General features: G+C 34.9%; 1 protein-coding gene across 1 annotated transcript; it reads right to left on the bottom strand.

Moving 5' to 3' along the window:
* Positions 1 to 969: 969 nt before the first annotated feature.
* LOC136839850 (glutamate receptor-like) lies at positions 970 to 19,392 on the bottom strand. Its single transcript, XM_067106181.1, has 11 exons — positions 19,280 to 19,392; positions 11,147 to 11,302; positions 10,367 to 10,623; positions 9,912 to 10,034; positions 9,255 to 9,420; positions 8,396 to 8,637; positions 7,774 to 7,958; positions 7,327 to 7,557; positions 6,264 to 6,433; positions 2,820 to 2,995; positions 970 to 2,042 (listed from the first exon to the last, which is right to left on the bottom strand). Exons 1-11 carry the CDS (start codon positions 19,390 to 19,392, stop codon positions 1,879 to 1,881), a joined length of 1,983 nt encoding a protein of 660 aa, XP_066962282.1. The 3' UTR covers positions 970 to 1,878.
* Between the last annotated feature and the right edge of the window lie 4,751 nt (positions 19,393 to 24,143).

Raw genomic sequence — 24,143 nt, forward strand, 5'->3', positions numbered from 1 at the left:
CCGTAAATTCTAGGAAATATTTTCTTATTATTTGTTTGAGCTGGTGAAAAACGATTTTTTTTCCTTTCTTCTTGTGATTTCATTTTAAGCAGTTCCATTACGCACATGCAAGTTTTATGTTTATTTCTTTTATTCACTTGTTAATAACTTGAGTTTAATAAATAGAAAACGGTCCTGTCCTTCAAGTCTTTCTGACAATGCGAACAGCACATTTACATCATAGCAAGCGTACAGTTTTAGAAAATAATAATAATGGCAAGTCTTTTATTCTTTTGGAAAAATCTAAGTTTCCTTTTTTTTTTACTTCTAGGACTTATCTGTAGGATAAGCACTGTTATTAATAACTGGAATCAGGCAGTAGATTGAAGAATAATAGAGCCCTGGCAAAAAAAAAGCTACAGGAAAACAACACTAAAAAAACGAAAATATAAAAACAACATCCACGTTACTATAGGAATCAAGATCCTCGTAATTATAGGGTTTTTATGACATAAAAACCTTCGTGGATACGTTTAAAAGTCAGTCATAATTAGATTATGCCGGTCATTATAGAGTTTTTTTTTTTTTTTTTTTTTTTTTTTTGCTCCTCTGGGAGCTCACTTAATTCCGCTATTTGTTTTCAGTTCCTTTCTCGAACTGTCTCCAGTATTTTATAAGAGATGGCGTGTTGGATTAGGCTCTTGAATTCAGTAAGCAATAATGGCTTCATTCCAAGGAAGTCACTGAATTAAGAGAATGTGTTGTCTTACTAAATTCTTTCTGTAGGTCTGTCTCCCTCTCCCTCTCCCCTCCCTTTTTCTTCCTAAAAATACTTGGTACTTTTACGTTTCGTTTAAGTTTACTTTGGAGGCACCACACCTGCTCCATTACTAATTAGCAAAAAGAAATATTATGCTAGAGCTGATTTTCATCTGTTAGAAAAACAGCATTCAATTTTCGCTTTTATTTAAGTGTCTGACGGCACTTCAGCTTTCAGACCTTGAATCTTAACACAACGCAGCAGGTAATCGGTGTGGGAAATTAGCCTAGTGAACCTGTACATGATTATTTTGATTTTATGTCTGTAATCTGTTCTCTATCTAAATTCCTGATGTGAATATTTTTATAAGTAAAGTTTCCTTTCATTCATGCTTATTCATCCGTGTTAAGACGCTACAATGATTTTCTGCAAGCATTTTCTTCGCGGACCGACCGCACGAGTGGTTTGATGTCCAAAACCGGTTCAGGAGAAGGAAGAAATAAGGATAAAAAAAACTTCTCCAACCCTGAAGGATGCATTAGACCCGCATCCCACGAGAGAGGTTATAAGAATCGGGGAAAAACTGGAATTAAGCAGATGATTGAGATGAGAGTTTCTCTCGAGACATCAAGTTGTTAGGTGGGGTTGCATTGCGGGAGTTCCGACGGTATGTGCAACTTCAAAGGCGGCCTTAAGAAACAAAATATCAGATGATGCGTATGTTTTAAGATGCGTATGTTGCTGGTCTGTCTGTTTTTATTCGTATATGAATAGGGAGGTTCTATATTAGTTTAGCGCAGTTTTCTTTAAATTCTGTGGCATTTTGTTTACCGTCCAGCTGCCTTAGTTACTTGAACGTTGCCCTGCGTTTTCTTACAGAATAAGATATTTTCTTCATGCACATTCCCTCCTGCTTAATATAAGTGCACGGGATTCTTTCAGTATAAACTGTGCCACTAGGCATTTCTAAGCTGCGGATCACCTATATAAATTGAGCTGTTTCTTTATTGTAATGGCTGAATCTGCTGCATTCCATGCATTTTCAAGACACTCAGTATGATATTAAATTATTTGTTTTGTTGATGCGAAAGGAAATAAACTAAATAAAGAAAATAACTGCCACTCACAACACTCGAAGTTTAGCTGGTGTAATACCGGCGGGTGATTTCCAGCAGAAGGACCAGGACCGCAATCCAGTATCCAATTATCGCGAGATAAAAGGACCCCTGCAGACTTTCCAGGCTTAAGGCGCGTTGTTCCTGCGAGGAAGATAGTAGCATTTTAATGTCTTCATCATCTTCACCTGACATCAGATGAAGATACGCAAATATTTATTTGATTTTTAGATGTGAGATTAGGCTTCGACGCGGGTTCCATGTCTGGTCTTGTGCTTTGGGAAAAAGAATGTTCGAGATGATTATATTCCGTTGTCTCCTTTTTCAGAATAAAAATATTTAACGTAAATTGTTCTTGCAGGCTTGACGGTGCCGAGGTAAATAGATTAGGCAGCAAGAGAGAGAAATTTCCTCGTTAATGAGTAGGATGCCTTGTTTGAATTAATGTATTCGCCTGACATGGGAACTAAATGATTTTATTGTAGTGTTTTGGCTATGTACATGACAAATACAACGATAATTTGCAGATGCTAATGAGTGTTGCATGTCCTATATTTTGCGCAGTTTATATGCTTGCAGACTCCATAGCAGGGAAAACTTCAGAATCCATCCTCATCTGTGTCGTAACCTATCTACCTTTTTCTGAACTTATTTGAACATTTCCTCAAGTGTGACCTGATAGAGATTTTCACGCTGTGATGATAAATCATGAAGTTACGCTCAGTGACTCACACAGCAGGCATTATTGCAAATTCTAGTGATATGTAATGCGAGAGTTGTTTGCATGTTTTCATAATGATGAAGTCGGTAATTTTGGTAATTAGATGAGAATCAGCGGCCAGAGCATACTAGTAGATTCCTTGAAGAAATGCTCACACATACATACTTAATTACAATTTATGTTCACCTCAAAATTCTTAAAAAGTTGAATATAACTTTTATACATCTTCATTCCCTTAAAAAGCCTAACTCCCTTACCTTCTCATTAGCTTGTCTTGTTATCAGTGATCCGTTGAATTCCTTCCTCTCCGACACCTCGACCTGAACTTTGATGACTTCATTCAACCAGCGATCAATGAGGCCTGCCTCTATTAGGCGTTGTTTCATTTTGTCGATGGCATCTCGAAATGGGGCGCCTTTTCTGCAAAAAAAAAATAAATAAATAATAATAATAAATATAAAAAAATAATAGAATAAAATAAAAAAACTTAGAAGTCATTTTGTTTTCTGGAGATTAGAGCTTAAGTATTCCTTTGACTTACCCTCCCTTTACGAATTTCCTGAAATATTTGAAACTTTTATTCGTTTATACTTACTGAATTTCACGTATTCATTTCCTTAGTTTCCTATTGTGTATATTTTGTCGTAAGTTGAATTAATGTGACTGACTGCGAAAGTAATAATAATTAGCCTTATTTCTGTCGATGTACTTCAGAAATGGTAATATAAAATCATATTGTGATTATTAAATCGTAACACTTGAAATATAATACCACCACCCATTTCAATTAATCTCTCGATTATTTCCAGCACTTGCTCATCAAAAATGAAGGTGTTCAAACTGGTATGTTTCTATTCATTGGCTATTGTGATACAGTAGGATAATCACGCATTACATAATCCAGAGACTAATTACGCATTCCTGATATTTCCTTTTCTTCGGGCGCTACTTGTAGGTGAACGAAAGATAAAGAGAAAACAAGATAAAGACAAGAAGTTGTAGATAAAACTAATCCAATACTTCTCTCCTTTTATTTGGTTCGATTGGAAGCAGCAGATTATTATTATTATTATTATTATTATTATTATTATTATTATTATTATTATTATTATTATTGTCATGAGAGTGACAACGCCAGCTCACGGCTATAAAACCTTTCGTACTGTTTTAATGACGGAAAATGTGGTCTTCATGAATAATCAGTTACAAAAGTAAAAAACAAGACTTTTAAGTCTTTCTGTCTGTTTAAAATGGAGCGAATAAAAAAAAAAGTCCTTAATAAAATTTAAATGGCAACAAAACACCAGTCATAGAACTTTCAGCTATAGAGATCTTCATCAAAAGGAACCCTTCTTTGGGCCCTGGTTGATCTTTCGGGTACGTTGACCCGAGACTATCGAGAGATGGTCTGGGCGTCCCTGGTTGAACCCCGCTTTGTGGAAGATGCCAGTCTTTTCCCATTTCCTTCTTTTTTTTCACTTTTTACTTTAAATTTTTTTTTTTTTTTTTTTAGATGCGTAGCCCTGCCTAACCAGCGCGCTACAGAGTTCATACGTTGACGAATTAAACTCCACATAGAGGAAGAACCTAATCTTTTACCATTTCCTTTTCTTATTGCCTTTTATTTATTTATTTTTTAGATACGTAGCCCTCCCAACGAGCTTATACGCTGGCGAATTAAACCCTAAATTGTGGAAGATCTTAAACCTTTACCGTTTGGTTTTTTTATACTTTTATTTATTTATTTTTTTATACGTAGCCCTCCTAACCAATGCGCTACAGAGACTTTCTACGATGGCAAATTAATCTCCCATTTTCGCTCGTGTTTCTGTCATTCGTGAGTTATGGAGGCTGTCTCGTCTGAGTGGCAAGTCCCACGTGGAATGGTAATCTACAGCGCTGGGGATATTGAGATTACTTGTTAGTTTTAATGCCAGACCCGGTATTGAATAGGCATCCCTCCCTCTCCCCCACCCCACCCCTCCAAGAAAAAAGAAAAAAACACGGTGTTCATTTACAAGATCGTAAACTTTGTAACGTCACTACAAAGTGGCGTGGTTTCTAGTCTGCACAGTAACCAATTCTGAATTCAGTAATTGAATATTAAAAAAAAAAAAGTAAACATGCGGGATGACTTGTTTCTCAGTTTACGTTTCCCTTTGTTTGTAAACAAGGCGAAGATAAACTGTGGCGTGGTTTTGACACATTAGTCGAAGAAATTTCAGCTTTTGTCCGAATTTGGTAACATTTCCGAAATTTGTTCGTATTTAACCAAGACCCTGTTTTTGGTCCTTGGATAGATTGGTATGAAGCAGATTGAGAAGTTCGAGGAGTAATAATGCATCCTAGGTCAGGGAACGAATTAACATTCCCAAAAGGAGCTAAAAAAATCCAGCTATGCTTATTATATGTATTTATCAATTACTCTATTCATTTGTATTTACTGAAATTCATATACTCATTTTCTTAGTTTCCTGTTGTGTATATTTTGTCGTAAGCTGATTTAATGAGAGTGACTACAAAAGTAACAATAATCATGATTATTTCTGTTGATGCACTTCAAAAGGGGTAACTGTTTCTCGTGTGAAATTCTAGTAAAAGTAAAACGCTGCTTTTTTTTTTTGAATGATCGATTTTTACAATGCCAGATTATGTCCTATGGTGAATCTAGACCAGTATGATTATGTGAGCCACTGCAAGAAGATAAAACATGAATTGCAATATATTATATATATATATATATACAGTATATATTATATATATACTGTATATAGATAGATAGATAGTTAGATAGATAGATGGATAGATAGATAGATAGATGGATAGATAGGTAGATAGATAGGTAGGCAGGTAGGTAGGTAGGTAGGTGGTGGGTAGGTAGATAGGTAGGTAGGTTTAAGACACTGAAATTTGTTTGATCGTGTTGTATTGGCCCATTTAATTAAACAGTTCTAAGGCCACCACCGGCTGTAGCCATGTATAGTAACAATCGTTCATTTTGTAAAAAGTATCGTTTTGGTCTTACTATAATTTCACAAGAAACTGTTACCGATTTTAAAGTGCATCGACAGTAATAAGACTCATTATAGTTTCTGTAGTCTAGAGAGGATTTTGCTTTTGTGAGAATTTTCCCACAAGTACAGTACTTATGCTTTAAGGTTATTCCTTTTATATTCGCTGGGCAAATAAAAATATGAATGGGTAAATGCTTAAGGGAAGTTAGCGCGATAGTTAACTTAAACATTTCAATAAAAAAAGTAAAAAAAAAAAAAAATTGAAACACGCTTTTATTCTACCGAGTCAGAGAAGGTATGAAAAATCCGAAGAGTTATTCACTTCATATAAATCCTGAGATACTAGGAGAGGTCTCACTGTAGAGTCACTAGAGGTCACTGCTGACCTACTGATCTTGTAAGGATGAATTGTCACCAGGATTGAGTAAACATGGAAAATTTCAAGTCCACCGGACGAAGGGAACAGTTCGAAAATTGAGTTACAAGATTTGACCCAGACAAAGAAACAAGCATACAAAAAAAGCAAGCTAAATAAAAGCGTATAATAAAAATGCTTTTAGCTAACCTGTCAAAAGGCTCACGTCCCAATTGTAAATGATGAAGCAAAGGTGGCCAAAATCCCAAAAAAGTATTATGAATTAAAAATTAACCAACCATAAAGAATGAACAATTACCTGAAGCCCCATCCGTATCCCCCGAAGACTGGGTATTCCGTGGTACTCATGTGTACTGGTAGCCCTCGACGTTCGGCTTTCAGAAAATCCACCCACACGATGGTCTTCCGTGTCACATGTGAGTAATGCCCCGCCAGTATCAAGTCCATTTGCTTTTCCAGGGGGTGAATCTGTTTTGGGAAGCGGCAAGAAGTGTCGTGATGAAAACTTTGTCGAAAAGACCATTATAAAATGGTTTGATCACGAATTTAAAATTAAAATTTTCTTGTCAGTAATGGTCAAAGATTATTGCACACATTTGCTACGTAAGAGTGATGTGGTAATAGGAAAGACAGCTCAAAATAGATTATGAGAGGCTGCCAACAAACCATGTTCTTGAACCTGAAGTATGACCTTAGACCATGCTCTTTACCGTTCTCTGACCCAAAAGGACCCAGTGTTATTATTCTCGAGCTATTGCAGAGTCTAGCCACTCGGAATCTAAGCTGGTGAGGCCGTCGCATGGTTGGCAGTGTATGGGATGCTACATATTCCCCATAAATTTGGAAGGATCCAGTGCTGTTGGTCAAGAGTTAATTAAGAGCCACCTGGAATCAGACCTGGGTGGCAGTCATACTTTCAAAATCAAAATGTTTGGTTTGAGCTCAAGGATGCAGACTACCCACAACATCCTAAAACATAGACACACTGCCATAAAAGTTTTCACAGTGTAAAAATAAAGTTGCATGTCATTACTGGGCAGCAAGTTAAGCAGCAGCTCCTTGGAATATGAAATGAATACACTCTGAGGCTGTGTATTTGGGCTGTAGTCTACACATCCTGCCACAAAACTGGAAGCTCTTGGGTATTAGCTTCTAGATTATTGCAGTCATAGCACGGGTATGGATTTGGCCCAAAAATGACAGACTTCTGATTCCATAAGCAAAAGCTTTCCAACCAAACATTGATAGTTTTGTGCTTGTCAGCTCTCATAGTATTGCACTGAAATGAACAACGAATGAAAACTCCCGTGGCATTGCCGAAACCACAACAACCTTCCAGGCCTTTGGTGACAAACTCTCACCTCCAATTTTTTGTAAATCTCCTGAACGATGGGGTCAGGGTTTTCGGCTAGATACGCGATGGCTGTTCCGCTATACTCGATCCATCCCCACCTCTGACCTTCTGTTTTGTAAAGATCCTCGAAAGTATTTATAGCCGATGACCTGATCACCACAGTCAAGTGAGCGATGAGTGCCGACTGGTACGCCGTGAAAATCACCAGACTTGCCACCGACCAGATTCCGAATAAGAACTGGAAAAAAAGGAAAAGAAAGATAACCTTGTTCTTCAACTAGATTCTTGCGTTAAAAAGAAAACTCAGTCTAATGAGAAAACATATTTGCATTTTTGTTTTGGAGATAATGTGCATTCTTCAGTGTCATACTTTTACTACAAAAAAAAAAAAAAAAAAACGCTCTCATCAGAATTAAATCGTATATTTTTGTACCTTTTTCATTCTCAACCTTACCTGGCTGGCCAAGTGCGTTGGAAGAGTGTCAGGTGCGTTGATAAGAATCATTCTGACAGTGTAGAGCAGAGAATTAGTGAGGGACATGGCCTTCGCTCTCGAGAACGACCAACGGATCTTCTCGATCAGCCACAGGACGACAGCAGCGAAGATACAGGAGATGATGATGCAGCTCCATACCAAGACTTTAGGACGAGAGACAGTTGAGGGAATTACTGTTATTCTTATCACTACTATTGTCATGACACACATTCCTACTGCTTCTTTCATTGGGAGTCGCAGTAGAAAAAGCAGTAGTTGAGATTCTGCATTCAAAGTTTTATTTGTAAGTTAAAATGCTGAAAATATGATCGAATATGGTTGCAAGTGTTATGGGTTAGATATTGTTTGATTCTATAGATATATACGTGCATTGTTATGTCCTTTTGCTGGACCACATTCAAGAACTTATAATTTTGATAACTGTGTAAGCTGTGGTCAGTAAACTGGTCAGTAAACTTCTATCTATCTATCTACCTCTGGGTTTTTCTTGCTGTGTCAGTTATTGCCAAAACCATAGCAGTCATATAACATTTAATATAAACACTAGCAAGCTTTCCGGAGAGCAAAATAAATTTCTTACATGTGAATGGCCTGATGATGGCTAAGTAACGAGGCAAGGCCTGAGGCTTCAGAGAGACTATGACGTAAGGATCGCCCGCGTAGACCCGGGAGTAGTCCATCACCCTGGTTCTCCCGGGCGTCGCCGTCAGCATGAAGGAGAAGTCTGCCTTTTCGTACTGCAAGGTGCCCACGACGCCGGTGAAATTCCCCCCGGAACCGAGCAGCCCCCATTCGCCGTCCCACGGCTCCCGGAGGAGGTACCTTCAGGAGGACACGACGTGGAAGTCGATGGACGATATTATAGTGTGCTGCGAGAAGCTAGTGATTTATATATCTGTATATATATATATATATTTAGGAGACTTCGTTCAAGTTTCATTAAACTGAAACCTTATAACGAAATAAAAGGAGAAATTTTAAAAGCATGTATAATATATATATATATATATATATATATATATATATATATATATATATATATATATATATATATATATATATATATATATAATATATATATATACATGTGTGTGTATGTATATATATATATGTATATATTTGTGTGTATGTGTTAACGTTTTTAGAATTTCTCCTTTTATTTCGTTTTAACATTTCAGCTTCGATGATCTCTCTAATGTGTATATATATATATATATATATATATATATATATATATATATATATATATATATATATATATATATATATAATATATATATATATATATATATATATATATAATTTCAGGTGATTTTTTCAGAAACTTTACAAATGAGCATCGGAAGAATTCATGTTATTCGAGATACTAAGTCCGGAGATATGGCAAGAGTTGGTCTTATTTTTGCCCCCATGCACAAATTTTCTGTCTGTAAACATACGTGAAATTCAGTTTCCCCGAAGCGGCATAATTTATGCGAACGTCGAGGGAATCGAGAGGTCCCACTGTGCCCGCTGGTCCTCCCCAATTTTTGTCGATGTCGGTCAGGGGAATTCTTTGCTTACAGATGATATTGAACTGATGGCCGTTGAAATTTTTGGTCTCATCTGAAATTGCGTAAGTGTGTATTAGCTGAAGCCACAGGAAAAGCTTGAAAAGAAACGACAGAATGTCAAGTACTTTCGTGCATTTTAACACATCTTCGGGGGCACAAAGATGTGTTGAAACACACGAAAATACGTGGCACCCTGTCGTTTCTTTTCAAACTTTCCCTGCGGCTTCAGCTAATAAACAAAATCACGTGCATATTTTTTGTGATTTCTTAGTACAGGTATATATGTGTTTAAACAATTTCTATTTTTATTTATGTAGATTATTCCTGACTCTCCTTATTTGTTTTTAATTTTAAACGAGATTTGTAGTTTTGGTTTTTCACATTTTCTTTGTTACTCTATCAGTCATTGCAAAAAAAAAATTACCAGTTATATTAACTTTATATTTTCTTATTAACATCTTGTAAGTATACGTGAGTAGGAGAGAAAATTGCTTTAAGCAACGCCAGGTAAATAAGTAAAAAACGAAGTAATGAAAAACTCACCTGGAAAGTCTGAAATAGGACCCAATGTTTCCGTGAGATTCCAGTGATGAAGTTTTTTGATACCGGGGTTGCCTTTTTTGCAATACATGCAGCGGAAGTAGATTTCTGCTTTTGCGTCAACAACTTGAATTTGGGGACAGAAGAAAAGATCAGCGATTAGCTGTGGTATATTCTAGTAGAAGTTTCATTATGCACATTTCTGGTACGGAGCCTGAAGTTATTTAACTTTTCCTTTCGTTTAGGCTATTCAAATTATTATTATTATTTTTTTTTGATCCTACAAAATTAATCATATAGGTCTCCAACTAATTTATGGCCAGTGTTTTATAAACTGAATGTTTTCTCATCCCTTTCCAACGTAGAATTATATTGAAATCTTAACAGTCAAAACAGATCTGTAGGTATGCGAAAACTTTTAATATGTACGTTTGTAATTCTGCAGTCTAATACATTACCACCATCATTGAAGTCAACTCTGTTTCGAGCTAATTTCGTGGCAAAATCCGAGACTGCTCTAGAGCTGTTGTTAGACCTGGGTCCAGAAGACAAACTGCGAAGAGTAGTAATGGTTCTCTCGTCTAATGAGAGATAATACGTTCGGAGAGTGTTCCTCAGTGATACGTTTCTTAAAAAGGTTTTCATGTTTCCTTTCGAACCGACGACGAGGACTCGAACTGTTGGCCAGAAGTACAGGTAGGATTTATCCACGAACCTGTTAAAAAGGATTAGATTTTCAAGTCACGAATACGTTTCGCCTTGATAAATCTGATTCCGGCCGTTAGGGGGCTTAGTGCGTCGTTCAAACAATGTTATTTTTTTTTTAATTAACTTTAAAATAAACGTGATATTTAGAAACATTAAATAAGTACTGTGAGTAAATTGTATGCTGGTTAGGAAATTCTGATAAACCTGCGTGCATATTTATATAAATATGTATATGTGTATACATATACATATTTATATATATGTATATAAATTTATATGTATATAAATTTATATATGTATATATACATATATGCGTACATAAATTTATATATATATATATATATATATGCATATCTGTATATATAATTTATATATATATATATATATATATATATATATATATATATATATATATATATATTATATATGTATTAAATATATCTATATATATTTATATTATATACATATGCATATACATATAAGTATATATGTATGTGTGTATGCATACGAATGAGGACAGTCTTACATACCGTAACACGTTGTCTGCATCGTTCGTCAGGTCCAGAAGAAGTGACAAACACTGTGAATCTCCCATCATTCTTTCGAGAATGGCACTGATTCCAGTCATATTTTTGCCCTCCTCAAGATTTATCGCGACCGCCGACCTGACGCCTCTCTTGTCCGATCTGCTCGTGAAATGATAGTGATTCTCAAACCTTTATGCAGTTCTCTAATGGGTGTTCAGTAGACTGTCGTTTTTTATGTTTTAACTGATTCGAAGGGATATGCTGAAACATGACAGAATATATTCTCAGTAGCCACAATGTCCTCTTCACTTCTGGATTTCCGGACGCTTTTGGGATACACTTATCACTACAAGCCATTAATTCCAGATGAGAAATAAACGAAGAAATCTTATCCCGTGATGAGGTTCGAATCCACTCGCGCTAGTAAGACTGATATTACTTTTTAGTTGAGAAGTTAAGAGGTCGCTGTGACTGTTAATATTACCTTTTAGTTGAGAAGTTAAGAGGTCGCTGTGACTATTAATCATTCATATGTTTTGTTGATATACAGAAAAGAATGATCTTGCATTTTGAATTCCCTTCGCTATATTATGAGAGAATTTCATGTGTGTGGATGAAAAGTGCTCTACTTTGTTATTAAAATCAAAGTAACTGAAGTCTTGTACTATAACTTTGGGAGACTACATTGAGCATTGATGAAATTAAAACCGTTGCTGTTGCTATCATCGTTGCTAATAAAATACATGCCGTGAATAATATGATGAATGTAATTTGTGAGTCGTGAGAATAATATTGTAGTAAGCATCCTGGAGAAAAGAATTTTCCCAAAGTGAAAAACAATTAAAGGGTAGATCCTCAGGTATTTTTGTTTTATAATTTGTTAAATGATATGATCTTTAAGGTTGTTTTAAATTATGTACTGTATATATTATGAGCAAACACGATATCATATGAAAGATCGTAAAGAGTGGTTAGCCAAAATATTTAAAAAGGAAAATGAGATAACCTATTCATGCATTATGAACAGTAAAATTATGGCTGCTTTTGTTTTGGTACAAAAAGAGTTTAATAACTAGCATAAAAATAACGTAGCCTATGTATTACATTACTTCATACAAAGTTTTATTTACCCTGAAAACCGAAGGAAAAATTCGAATAGCCTGTTTCTTCTCGGCATCACTAAAAACAAATGGCATCTGGGTGAGACGTAATTAGCCAGAAAGAGCAGACTGCGTGCCATCTGCTGCTCCACTGCAAAATCTCCTGTTCGTTGTTTGACTAATGCGCTGGAATCGATTGCGACCTCCATCGTCGCCGAGGCTTTGTTGATGTTCCCAACGCACAGGGCAACAAGACACAGAACAGTGGCAGAGAACAGCGACAATTTTTTGCCAGCATTCTGAAATTTAATGCACAATTCGCTCGGCTTCTTTTGACAGTCATTGGCACGAAGAATGAAGAGTTCATTAAGTAAAGTCCAAACAAAGGTTAATAACTATAAAAATATTGGAAAAATTTAAACTTGCATTCTTGGACTGGAGTCTTAAAATTAAAACGAAGAAGCTCGGAGTTCAGCCATAAAAGTTTGAGAAGAGTTGATTGATTAAGGAAAACGAGTTTTGTTGAGGATTGTTGTTACATGTTCATTGTACAGGAATGCTAGACACAAATTCCTCGTCAGATTAAACCTTCCAGTAGCATTAGGTTGATGTCAAGTCGACGTGATATATATATTAATGATTCTTCAGTGTCCTTAATTCCCATCACGCTATACTCTATTTACGTAACCAGCGTAATCCTTGTCAACTTATATAATTTAGATAAAAGTTTCAAAGGATTCTATCTCTATCCAAGGGCCAAAGCATTTCGAGACAAGAGGGTGGACAAGTAATCAGTGTGATAGAGAGGAATAATTTGAACAACGTATATTTTGATTTGTATCTACACACAGGTCCCCTCCCCGCTCCCACTGTATTATATGTATGTATATGTGTTACAGGCAGATAGCGAAACCAGGCGTTTCACGAACTGCCTGAAATTTCAGGCAGATAGCGAAATTCACTTAAGGACTGTTTCGCCGTGTTTAGTACTAGCCCCTGAGGGGATCAAATGTCCCTAAGTGCATTTCGCTATCTGCCTGAAATTTCAGACAGTTCGCGAAATGCCTGGTTTCGCTATCTTCCTGTAATATATATACACATATACATATATATATATATATATATATATATATATATATATATATATATATATATATATATATACACACTGTTTTTAAATACCAATGACAAGGAGATCCGAAAACATCTTTTACAACAGTTAAAAATAACTAAACCCACGCATAGAAGAAATGAAATTTTTTTTTACAATACGTGAAGGTCTTACTTGCACGTGCTGGCAGTGTGAAGTCATTAAAGAGAGAAAAAAATTTCCCAGAAGAAACATTCCAATCATAGTTCCTTCTTTCCAAAATGACAGTACGTTATTTTGGCTGTGCAAAGGTGCAGAGTGGACCATCTCTCTTTCCACGGTGTTTGAGAAGCCTTTTAATCTGTAAAAGCTTACAAAAGTAATGTGGAAAATCATTGTAAAATTGGTTTATCTTCAGGTGTTAGACTTGCATTTAGGTTGTTGGCGTAAATATTAAGACCTTCATAAAATTGCGGACATGTAAAGTATCTTGACATCAATAACGTTGCACAATATATTACAGTAAAATTTGAAATAATTCCATGAATTTTCTTCAATCTTCGCACTGGAAAATTTGGAAACAAAAACTTACGCAGCCAAGCAAATGTAGAGGGTGTCACGCGATGAATAATGGCCCTCGCGGGAAGGGTTTAAAATTCTTTGAGTTTTCATTAACAGAAGAACCGATGTGATTGGCTTGTGGTTTCCTATAAAAAGAATGATTGTAGTTATAGTTATGAATTATGTCCAAGAAATAAGGTTGGAAGAGCGAGGATAATATATATATATATATATATATATATATATATATATATATATATATATATATATATATATATATATATATATTTTTATATATATATATATATATTTATATATGATATAAATACATATATTTTATATATCCATACACATATACACATATATATATATATATATATATATATATATATATATATATATATATATATATATATATATATATATATATATATATATATATATATATATATATATATATATATATAAATTTGGTGACTAGGCAAAGCTTGCTTGTAGTAAGCTAGTAATTTTCTTAAAGATGTACATTGCACGCGAATCTTTAAATTACCGTAGCGCCTTTATTTTTATTGCATGGCATGTTTGCATGAATAAAAGTTTCATTTTATAAAGCGCTGCTTTGAGTTGGACTTTTTCATTGTGTAAGACTTGGTGTCAGTAATGCATACTGATTTTGTGAAGTATATTATTTCAGGGCATTGCTTGTAACAAAATTATTATTATTATTATTATTATTATTATTATTATTATTATTATTATTATTATTATTATTATGAAGACAAAGAACCTGAAAAAGTAGAGTAGTGAAGATATATAAAGCTCCTTCCCTGCTTATCCTTCGACCTTATTGTTCATCTTACGATGATTATTCATGTTATTATTTACATGAAGCTCAATCTGAGAACATTGTTTCCAGAATTAACGCATCGAGTTTTGATAAATATGAAAATGTCTTCTAACTGGAATATTGCTTTACATCCTCAATTTATAAACACATAAATACTAAAGCATTTTTATAAACGAAAGTACACACCAGAGAGAGAGAGAGAGAGAGAGAGAGAGAGAGAGAGAGAGAGAGAGAGAGAGAGAGAGAGAGAGAGAGAGGAATGTAGGTGCTTAGAGAACAACAGCAAACTCCAATTCGACGTAAAAGGAACATTCCAAAGGGACTTAGGGAGGCTGCACAGAGCCATTCCATTTGCAAAGCAAAGCGGGATTCCACAGCCGTCTTCACAATACTTTCAAAGCTAAATTTTTCATCTTGCATTGAACGCCCAATGAAATGCAAAATTAGATTCAATACGGAAAGAATTGTCTGACCTGAATGAAGTGAACTATTGCCATTCCCCGTGTGGAGAATGAAATCTTTAGAAAAGAAGGCATAAAAACGTGGATTTGGACAAAAAAATAAAAACATGGATTTGGACTCTCGTGTGGTAAGATCACCTTCTCCATCAAGATGTGGACTTCGGCTGGCATTGTATGGGCCAAGAAAGGTTAGCAAGGGATTAAGGGGGGGGGGTTAGGAATCCTGTAAAGCAGCGAGAGACCCCAGTTGAAATTTGACCTCACTTGGGGTGAGCAGAGTTCATTTGTGTGTATGTGGCTATTTACCTCACCCATGGGTATATCCAGGTCCCCTGTTGCGAATTCTGACGTGCCCAGTTGCATAAGGTCTTTAGGTTATTATTATTATTATTATTATTATTATTATTATTATTATTATTATTATTATTATTATTATTATTATTACCACTTTAACGTTATCATACAATGTACGTATAGTGTTTATATATACAAATGCACACATGAATACACACACACGTTTAATCGTTTTACCATCTCGATCACTTGGACCCTCCAGTCGCCAGAGCTCTTGTGTTTGTGTGATAAGAAGAGGAACAGCACAAGTTCTGTCTTTTAACTAAATGTACAGCTAAGATTACACGCCTTGATTTCTTCCACTATTTGCAACATCATTCATTTTCGTATCTGATTGGCTGTTACTTTGTTTTCTTATGTACCCGCTGGGTCCAAACTTTCTGTTATCAGGGTACTTATTAACGAATTTTGTATCGTAAATATTTATAACCACGCTGTTATATTGCTTATTTTCTCATGTTCTTATTCATGCTTTTCTCCGAAATTTACCTTTCAAAAACATCTCGGTGTCGACATTAGAAACGCTATATAACAGTGATGTGTAAACGAATGTTTTAAAGTACCACAAATGTCACGAGAGCTTATATATATACATACAGAGTATGTGTATATATATATATATATATATATATATATATATATATATATATATATATATATATATAAATGTATATATATATATATATATATATATATATATATATATATATATATATATATATATTAAAGAATATGTATACACACATATATATATGTGTGTGTATACATACATAAATATGTATGTATATATGCATGTGTATGTGCATTCTGGTCCAGCAACAGCTAATAAATAAATGACTTACAACTTTTCGACAGTATACTTCGAGATGAGTTACATAGCATCGTAGTCAAGAGAATCCAATCAAATAAGTGGATCAAGTATTGTTATAATTTTTCTAACACAGGAAGGTGAAGAAAATTGAGCCTGGCTGAAAACTGGGTGGGTCCTGATTTCTCCATAGAGTTTCCCCCTCTTCACGTATCACCCAGTGATGAGACCAGTTACATTCATAAGTTTTGGGGTTACTAGAATTGCTTAAACAGTTCTAACCATTTAATAATCACTCTTGTTGATGTGTATTTCCTTTTTAATCAAAACACCAATAACCCATACAACTCGGACTGCTCGCTTTGATTCGCGTCTTTGCAGAAGGCATTGAGCTGACTCCGTGGGCGGTTAAGTGGAGAGCTGTTGTAATATTAAGCTCACGGATAATATTTGCTATCTGGATTATGTCTGAGATGTCTTGGTGTTGCTTTCCCCGATATTATTTGTTTTGTTTTCGTTCGGAGCACTTTTCGCAGACAATTCTCTCTTTTTGGAAAAAATGTGTGATATATGCTTTGAGGAATATGTCTTTGTTGGCACAGTTGAGACCACTTTTTGCAGAAAGACTTTCTAGAGATTAAGGGTCGCTGACGCCGTCTTTTTGGGGAAAGTGAAGCAGAATGTTTTTCCGTCATTGTATTGTCTCATTGTCCACCGATCCTCCGATCTCCTAACTGACTTTGTGTCAAACTTCCCCTCTAAGCTGTTTAACAGAAAGTACCGTACTTGAATTGGGTGGACCGCCCATGGCCCTTGAACCCTGATTGGCCTGTGGTCTGAATAAGATCAGTAAGACGAAAGCGGGCGGCGTCAGTTTCATGAGTAATGATATAGATTCTCTGAATTGTTTACAAGCTACGTATACGGTTAGAGTAGCTTTATATGTATTGCATCCTTAATATTTGTTCCTTTAGTGATTTTACGCACATGATATATATATGTATATATATATATATAAACATTTATACATCTTTATATGTACGTTTATATATATACAAATCCACACACACAAGCAAACACATACATATACATACATACATACATATATATATATATATATATATAAGCCATATATATATATATACATACATACATACATACATACATACATATATATATATATATACATATATATATATATTTATATATATATATGTGTGTATAGTGTGTGTGTCGCGCCAAGCTCGTGTACTTTATTGGCTACAGTATCTAGTCGAATAAGTCCTCGTTTTGGCTCGGAAAAAATGTTTTCAGTTGTTATTCTCATTTCTGTTACGTATTCATGATCAGAATAAAGTTCTGATAAAAAAGTGAACGTCGCGAAGAATTAGGATTTGTTAAAGGTTTAAAATCGCTCTTTCTCTTTCTCTGAAATTCGACTGAATTATCCAAGGCACTGGGGCCAATTGATTGGAGTTTGTTTTAGGCCTACATGAAACTTTGTCAAGGAACTCTGACATTTTAATCTTTTCAGATCTCTTCAGTGCAATGAATATTACGTTCACCGAAACGGTTAACTTATTAGGTTTTGTTGTCCGGCTTTTCTTGTATGAAATATTATGAAATTAAATAAGTTTTTCGTTCGAAAAATAAGTTAGGCTGTCACTGATGATGCATAAATACATACATGTCGTTGGTGCCACATATATACTGTATGTGTGAATACACCTTCATTGCCTCTATACCATAATATATAAATGTGTATATATGTGTATATATATATATATATATATATATATATATATATATATATATATATATATATATATATATATATATATATATATATATATATATATATATATATATATATATATACTGTATATACATTTGTATGAAAAGTTTTAATGATGAGCATTGAGGCAATGAAACTGAAATATAAGATATTCATTAGTTCCTGTATTATTTAAAAAATCATCAGTCAGATTTAAATTAAAAAGAAAAATTATTACCCATATTAGCAAAATTGATGACATCAGAGCTGGCAACCAAAGAACAACTTCATTTTAATTCTTAATTGGTAACCGTGTTTCAAAGGTGGAAAAGAAAATAAGAATATACGAAAATTAAGAGTTTTGCGACCGCTGAAATGTTCTTAAATTCGAAATATGCAGTTTTAAAACCAGTTTGCATAAGAGGAATGGAAAGTATAAAACGAAGGTTTCTCGGGGTTCCTTTTGACTTATTCAGCAGAGATGCGGGCATTTCTCTCTCTCTCTCTCTCTCTCTCTCTCTCTCTCTCTCTCTCTCTCTCTCTCTCTCTCTCTCAACATGTGATGAGGTTTAAAAGAAATTCTGATTACTTTTTATGCTAATCAGTATTTAAACTCATTTTTGAAATCTGAAATGTAATAATTCGGAATGAAAAATGTACATATGTGTGTGTCCATTTGCATCAACTAATTAAACTAAATCTGCTTCAGAGGAAGTTGATGGTAAAAAAAAAGCTGTTTTTTTCTCACCTGGAAAACAGATGAGTTGTAGCTCCACAATGAATAAAAGCCTTGCCACCATTCGCTGTGAGGTAACTTGCCAAGAAATCTCTCTGACATCACACTCTTCGCTTCCTTTTCTCGTAGAAAGTCCTGCGGCTGTGTCTGTAAAGGGATCAGTTAGGCCTATGGAAATAGGCGAGGCATTGTTGCTAATGTTCGAAGTCCCCAAACTAATGACGACTCCTACCTAAAGGGCATTCGTCATCATTGTTCGAAATAGACTATTTGTTCTCGAGGACGACTTTAGACTATTTTTTCTCGAGGACGACTTTCCTTTTGTGAAGAAGAGACTCTTCTAGTGATTAGAGAATATTGCCCGTAGTGGATCAGGGAGGCGTGAGCAATGAGATCAAATGAAACGAAAACATGTCGTCATAACGCTTCCAGCAGCATCTCTGCGACCCGCCTTCTCTGGTGGATTCCAGGACCAATGAGCGGTGCTTGATGGCTAATGCTTTCTTCTGATTGGTCATCACGCCATATCAGTTCGCCCAATGGTGAATGAAGTGTTTAATAGCCATTGGGAGTAAGAGTTTCCTTATGACATTTAGCTAGTTTGAACAGAGAGAATGACTTTAACTGGGGAACCGTGTTTTCTTAAGTGTACCGAAGAGTAATATGAATCATGCACAACAGAAAGTTTGAAAAAAGTATAGCTACGGGTTAACTTTATTCCCTCTCTCTCTCTCTCTCTCTCTCTCTCTCTCTCTCTCTCTCTCTCTCTCTCTCTCTCTCTCTTGTGACTCATCCTGTAGCTAATTATATATATATATATATATATATATATATATATATATATATATATATATATATATATATATATATATATATATATATATATATATATATATATATATATATATATATATATATATATATATATATTTATATATAATATATATGTGTGTGTGTGTGTGTGTGTTTGTGGCTGCTCATGTAAATTCTAAAGAGGGAGAGATAACGATTTACATAATATTTGTATAATCAACTACGGTTCTCTCCTAACTGGTCGAAACGAACAAATTCTCAAGAGCCGGTTATCAAAAGAAGTATCAGTTCCATTCTAAGCAATTATACCCCCCAAAAAAAAAAAAAAGATAAACAAAAACGTAAGCATGCGTCTTGCAAACAAGTACCGCTTTTGACAGACCACGCCACTTACGTAAAGATAGAAGCACGAGCGACCATCGTCATAATGACTTCTTTATATGAGGAAAATAAAAAATTATCTGGACGTCTAATAAGGCGAGTTCCTTATGACACGAACGGACAGTCTTGCGTTGTATTTTGTGTTTGTTTTATTTTTTTCTTTGTGTATTCGTTTTGTTTTCTTAAGTCAAACTATTTTGCAACGAATGTTTGAGATTATCTTTAACCCTTAAACTTCCATTATTTCGTGCAAAATTTTTCCCCTGGGAACTAAGTCTTTAAAAAGTATTACACCTTTATTTTTTGCGGAAGGGATTTCTGTTTACAGAAGGCTTGTGAGAAACGGTAAATGAGACCCCCTAATTTTCCACAATCATGTAAATTGTTCATGGAATTGACATAGAGATTACAAAGTGCATTTTGGTAGAAATTGCAGATTAGTCTTTCTTACTTGGTTCCAGCATGCAGCAGGGATAGTGGCTTGTACCCGAACAGTTTTTTGAATCATGTTACTGTTTTTCGAAATTACAGTATCTAGGGTTATGCATACATACGTTTTTTTTTATTTTGCATAACAATAACTCATAAACCATTGTAAAACAGTTTATGACAATATATTTTACAACAGCAAAGACATGGGAAAAAAGAATTTGTTAAATAGTACTATTTAACTAGATATTCACAAAACTCATTAAGACTATCTGTTAAAAGCCAGTTTATCTCCTTAAATTAATAGGTCATGACGCACATGTATGTACAGATTTTACCTAAATAAGGACATAACAAGCAAAGTATTCACTATGAGTCATACGCAGATGTGATCAGACATTCGCATTCATACCCCAGGCCCTTGTCATAAGGGCATACGCACATACTCGAGTTCTTTATGTTTTGTACGTGAAGTATTTATCGTTTATTATAGGTATACGAGAAGGAAATTTAAAATTTGCACCCACTGCCTTCTTCCTCAGTGAGACAGACATTTATCTCTCTCTCTCTCTCTCTCTCTCTCTCTCTCTCTCTCTCTCTCTCTCTCTCAGTACAAGCTGCGCTTAGCAGCTTATCTGTAGTACTGATAATATTTGTAACTGGCATTCAGTAGAGTAGCTTTTATTTAATACAATTTTTTTCGGTTTTTCTTTTTGAATGAACAATTGGAAAATCAACAGTGCGAAGACGTAGTTAATATTCATAGTTAGTATTCATCCCGTAGAGGGATAATGCCGTCAGTGTACCTCACGTGATGCACTGTAGGCGTTACTTAACGGTCTTTGCAACCTCTTTCATTCCTTTTACTGTAGCTCCGTTTATATTTTCTTTCTTCCATCTGAGGATCCACCCGCTTTTACAATTGTTTCATAGTGCAACTGCGAGGTTTTCCTCCTGTTGCACATTTCAAACTTTCTTACTGTCAATTTCTCTTTCAGCGCCGAATGACCTCATAGGTCCCAGCATTGGCCTTTGGCCTAAATTCCGTATTTTACTCAGTAGTTAATATTCAATCACAATTTCTAGCGTGCTAATAATACTGCCAAAAATGAAGTCATTGCAAGAAAGGGTCGAGGCGTCCCGTGAAAAAATGAGGGCAGCATACAAGACCGTGCCAGAACTCGGGCCGACGTACCTGGATGGTTGTTGGTTTAGAAGTCCGGCCTTATGCCAACACGGGCCCTTGCCCTAAGGCGACCTGTAAGTGTGGTAAAGTGTAACATGGAATAGTAAGACGGGTGTGGACCGCCGGACTCTTCCAATTCAAGATAGACGAAGGTGAGAGAGGCTGGCACCAGCCTTGAAACTGGCTGGTGTCAACGGAGACTTAATTGCCTAGTATACGGTCGTTGTTACACACAGAAAAAATAAACTTTAGGATACTCATTACTTTTTATAGAGGATTAGGATAATTAATTAGTTGAACCACGCCAGTGAATTACATTTTTGAATGTGTTGTCCTTAAATAATTTCGTAAATAAAAGGGGAGAATGCTGAAGCAAAGTCATTGTACACTATTCAGAGTCTTTGTCCTAATCGTGAATGATTCGACCCTTGTTGTAAGTCATTGAAAAGTAGTAATGAAATTATGAACTTTCTTCGTAATAATTTTATGAAATAGCCTTAAATTATTATACTTAAGATTGATCGATTAGTTTTTATTCAGAACAGTCACTTACTTATATGCTACTTTTTTCTGTTTTTCAATTTTTTAGCAAAAGAAAAAAGTGGCAGGACATTTACAGTGTTAAGTAGTAAAAAATAGAGAAAGAGAAAACAATATGTGAATTTTAGATAAAAAAAGTTATAATGACTGGATACTGATAAAGTATGGTGGCATGTGGTGGAGAAAATGTGCAATTTTAATTTAATCTCTGTGACTGTTTCTCTCACTCTCTCTCCATTTTTCTCTCTGTATCTAAAATGCACAAAGGACGTAAGACAAAATTAAGGAAAATTCATGTACATGCTGATAAGAGAGAGAGAGAGAGAGAGAGAGAGAGAGAGAGAGAGAGAGAGAGAGAGAGAGAGAGAGAGAGAGATTATCCTTGGTCGTAAGAAAAGGATACGAAATGCTGGTTGCGTATGACGCTAATTTTCCCACATGAAAAAAAGGAACATATCGACAAGAGATTACTGGAATCTAAAAGTAACAAAGAAATTTAAAAGGAAAAGAAAATTCAAGAGAAGAAGCAAAGTTTAGACACTGACTGGCGGCTCAAAATATCGTGTAACGATTGTATATCATTTGTTATATATGAGCGACGTGTCAATCCCACCAAAACGTGTCAGACTCTTAAAAACTTTGGTTAAAAGTTGGTCTAAGTCGAAAGGGAGGGAAGGAAAATTAAATTGCTGAGTGAAGATGATTTTTTGGTAGGCTTAAGGCGCCACTGATACAAAAAAGAAATGAAAGGTTAAGCAACAAAGTGGGTTTAAAAAGGCTCTTAATTTGAAATGGGTCTTTTGATGTGGAAAAAAAAAATGCTGATATTTCAACGAAAAATTTGAGATCTGTAAACCAGAACTGTCTTAAATCGAAAACTGCTCTGTTTCTTTGAAATGAAATATATCTCTCTTGATGTGAATACAAAAATTATTGTAAATGGGAAACGCCTGAGGCGAAAAGAAAGGTAATCAAAATCAGAGATTACTGAATAGGAAAAAATTATGGAAAGAAATTTCTTGATATATGATAATTCAGCGTAATTTTAATGGGCTTTTAACCCATGAGTTAGAAACCGTATACTGACGAAATAACCTACATGGAAAGATTTAAATAAATAGATAAATCAAAAGGTCAAACAGGAAAGCAGAAATGATACTAAGATTCTTGAAACTTGGAGTATTATCTGTAGGGTTTGATGTCAGGTTTCAAAGTCAAACTAGGTACCTGGTAATATTAGCAGTAATAGGTCTGTCATTAGTCGTCATTAGGCAACTACATTGCTAAAATTTTCAAATTATGTGAATCACAGATATTCTTAGAGAAAAACTGTTCCATAGTATAACAATAATTTTTCAACAGAGGTTTATGTCATACGTCAGTATACTGTTACACATGTATTCATTTTGTAATTGTTAGCAATATGATTTATTTTATACCGAGACAAATATCATGAATTGACTTATATAATTATTATTTCTGAAGGCTAAATATACAATAATATATCTGCAAATATTAATTTTATTTTAGTTGTTAAATAAAACTAACTGGACTTATCTAAATCCTTTGTCCCCAATTTTTATACACGTGCATGTTGCTAAGTTTGTACACGTATAAGCATTTTCATTCACAGATGTCAAAATACACCATTCACAGAAGAAAGGAAGACATGCAGACTGACCCACTTACAAAAAAGAAAAACTGCATCAAGCCACTCTAGCGCACAAACATATCAAATATTAATGATTTTGTGCGTGACGCAGACATTCTGAAATACGAGTCGGAATTATATAAGAGCCAAAATGTATCCTCACGGAACATCGACGAACGCGACTCGTGTTTATTTTCTCGTCCAAGAATAAACCGAGAACGAACTGAGAGAGGGCTGTTTGTATGGCCAAGTGCTTTAATTCCTGCTTC

Source organism: Macrobrachium rosenbergii, chromosome 6 (assembly GCF_040412425.1).
Source record: "Macrobrachium rosenbergii isolate ZJJX-2024 chromosome 6, ASM4041242v1, whole genome shotgun sequence".
In the NCBI taxonomy this organism is placed as follows: domain Eukaryota; kingdom Metazoa; phylum Arthropoda; class Malacostraca; order Decapoda; family Palaemonidae; genus Macrobrachium; species Macrobrachium rosenbergii.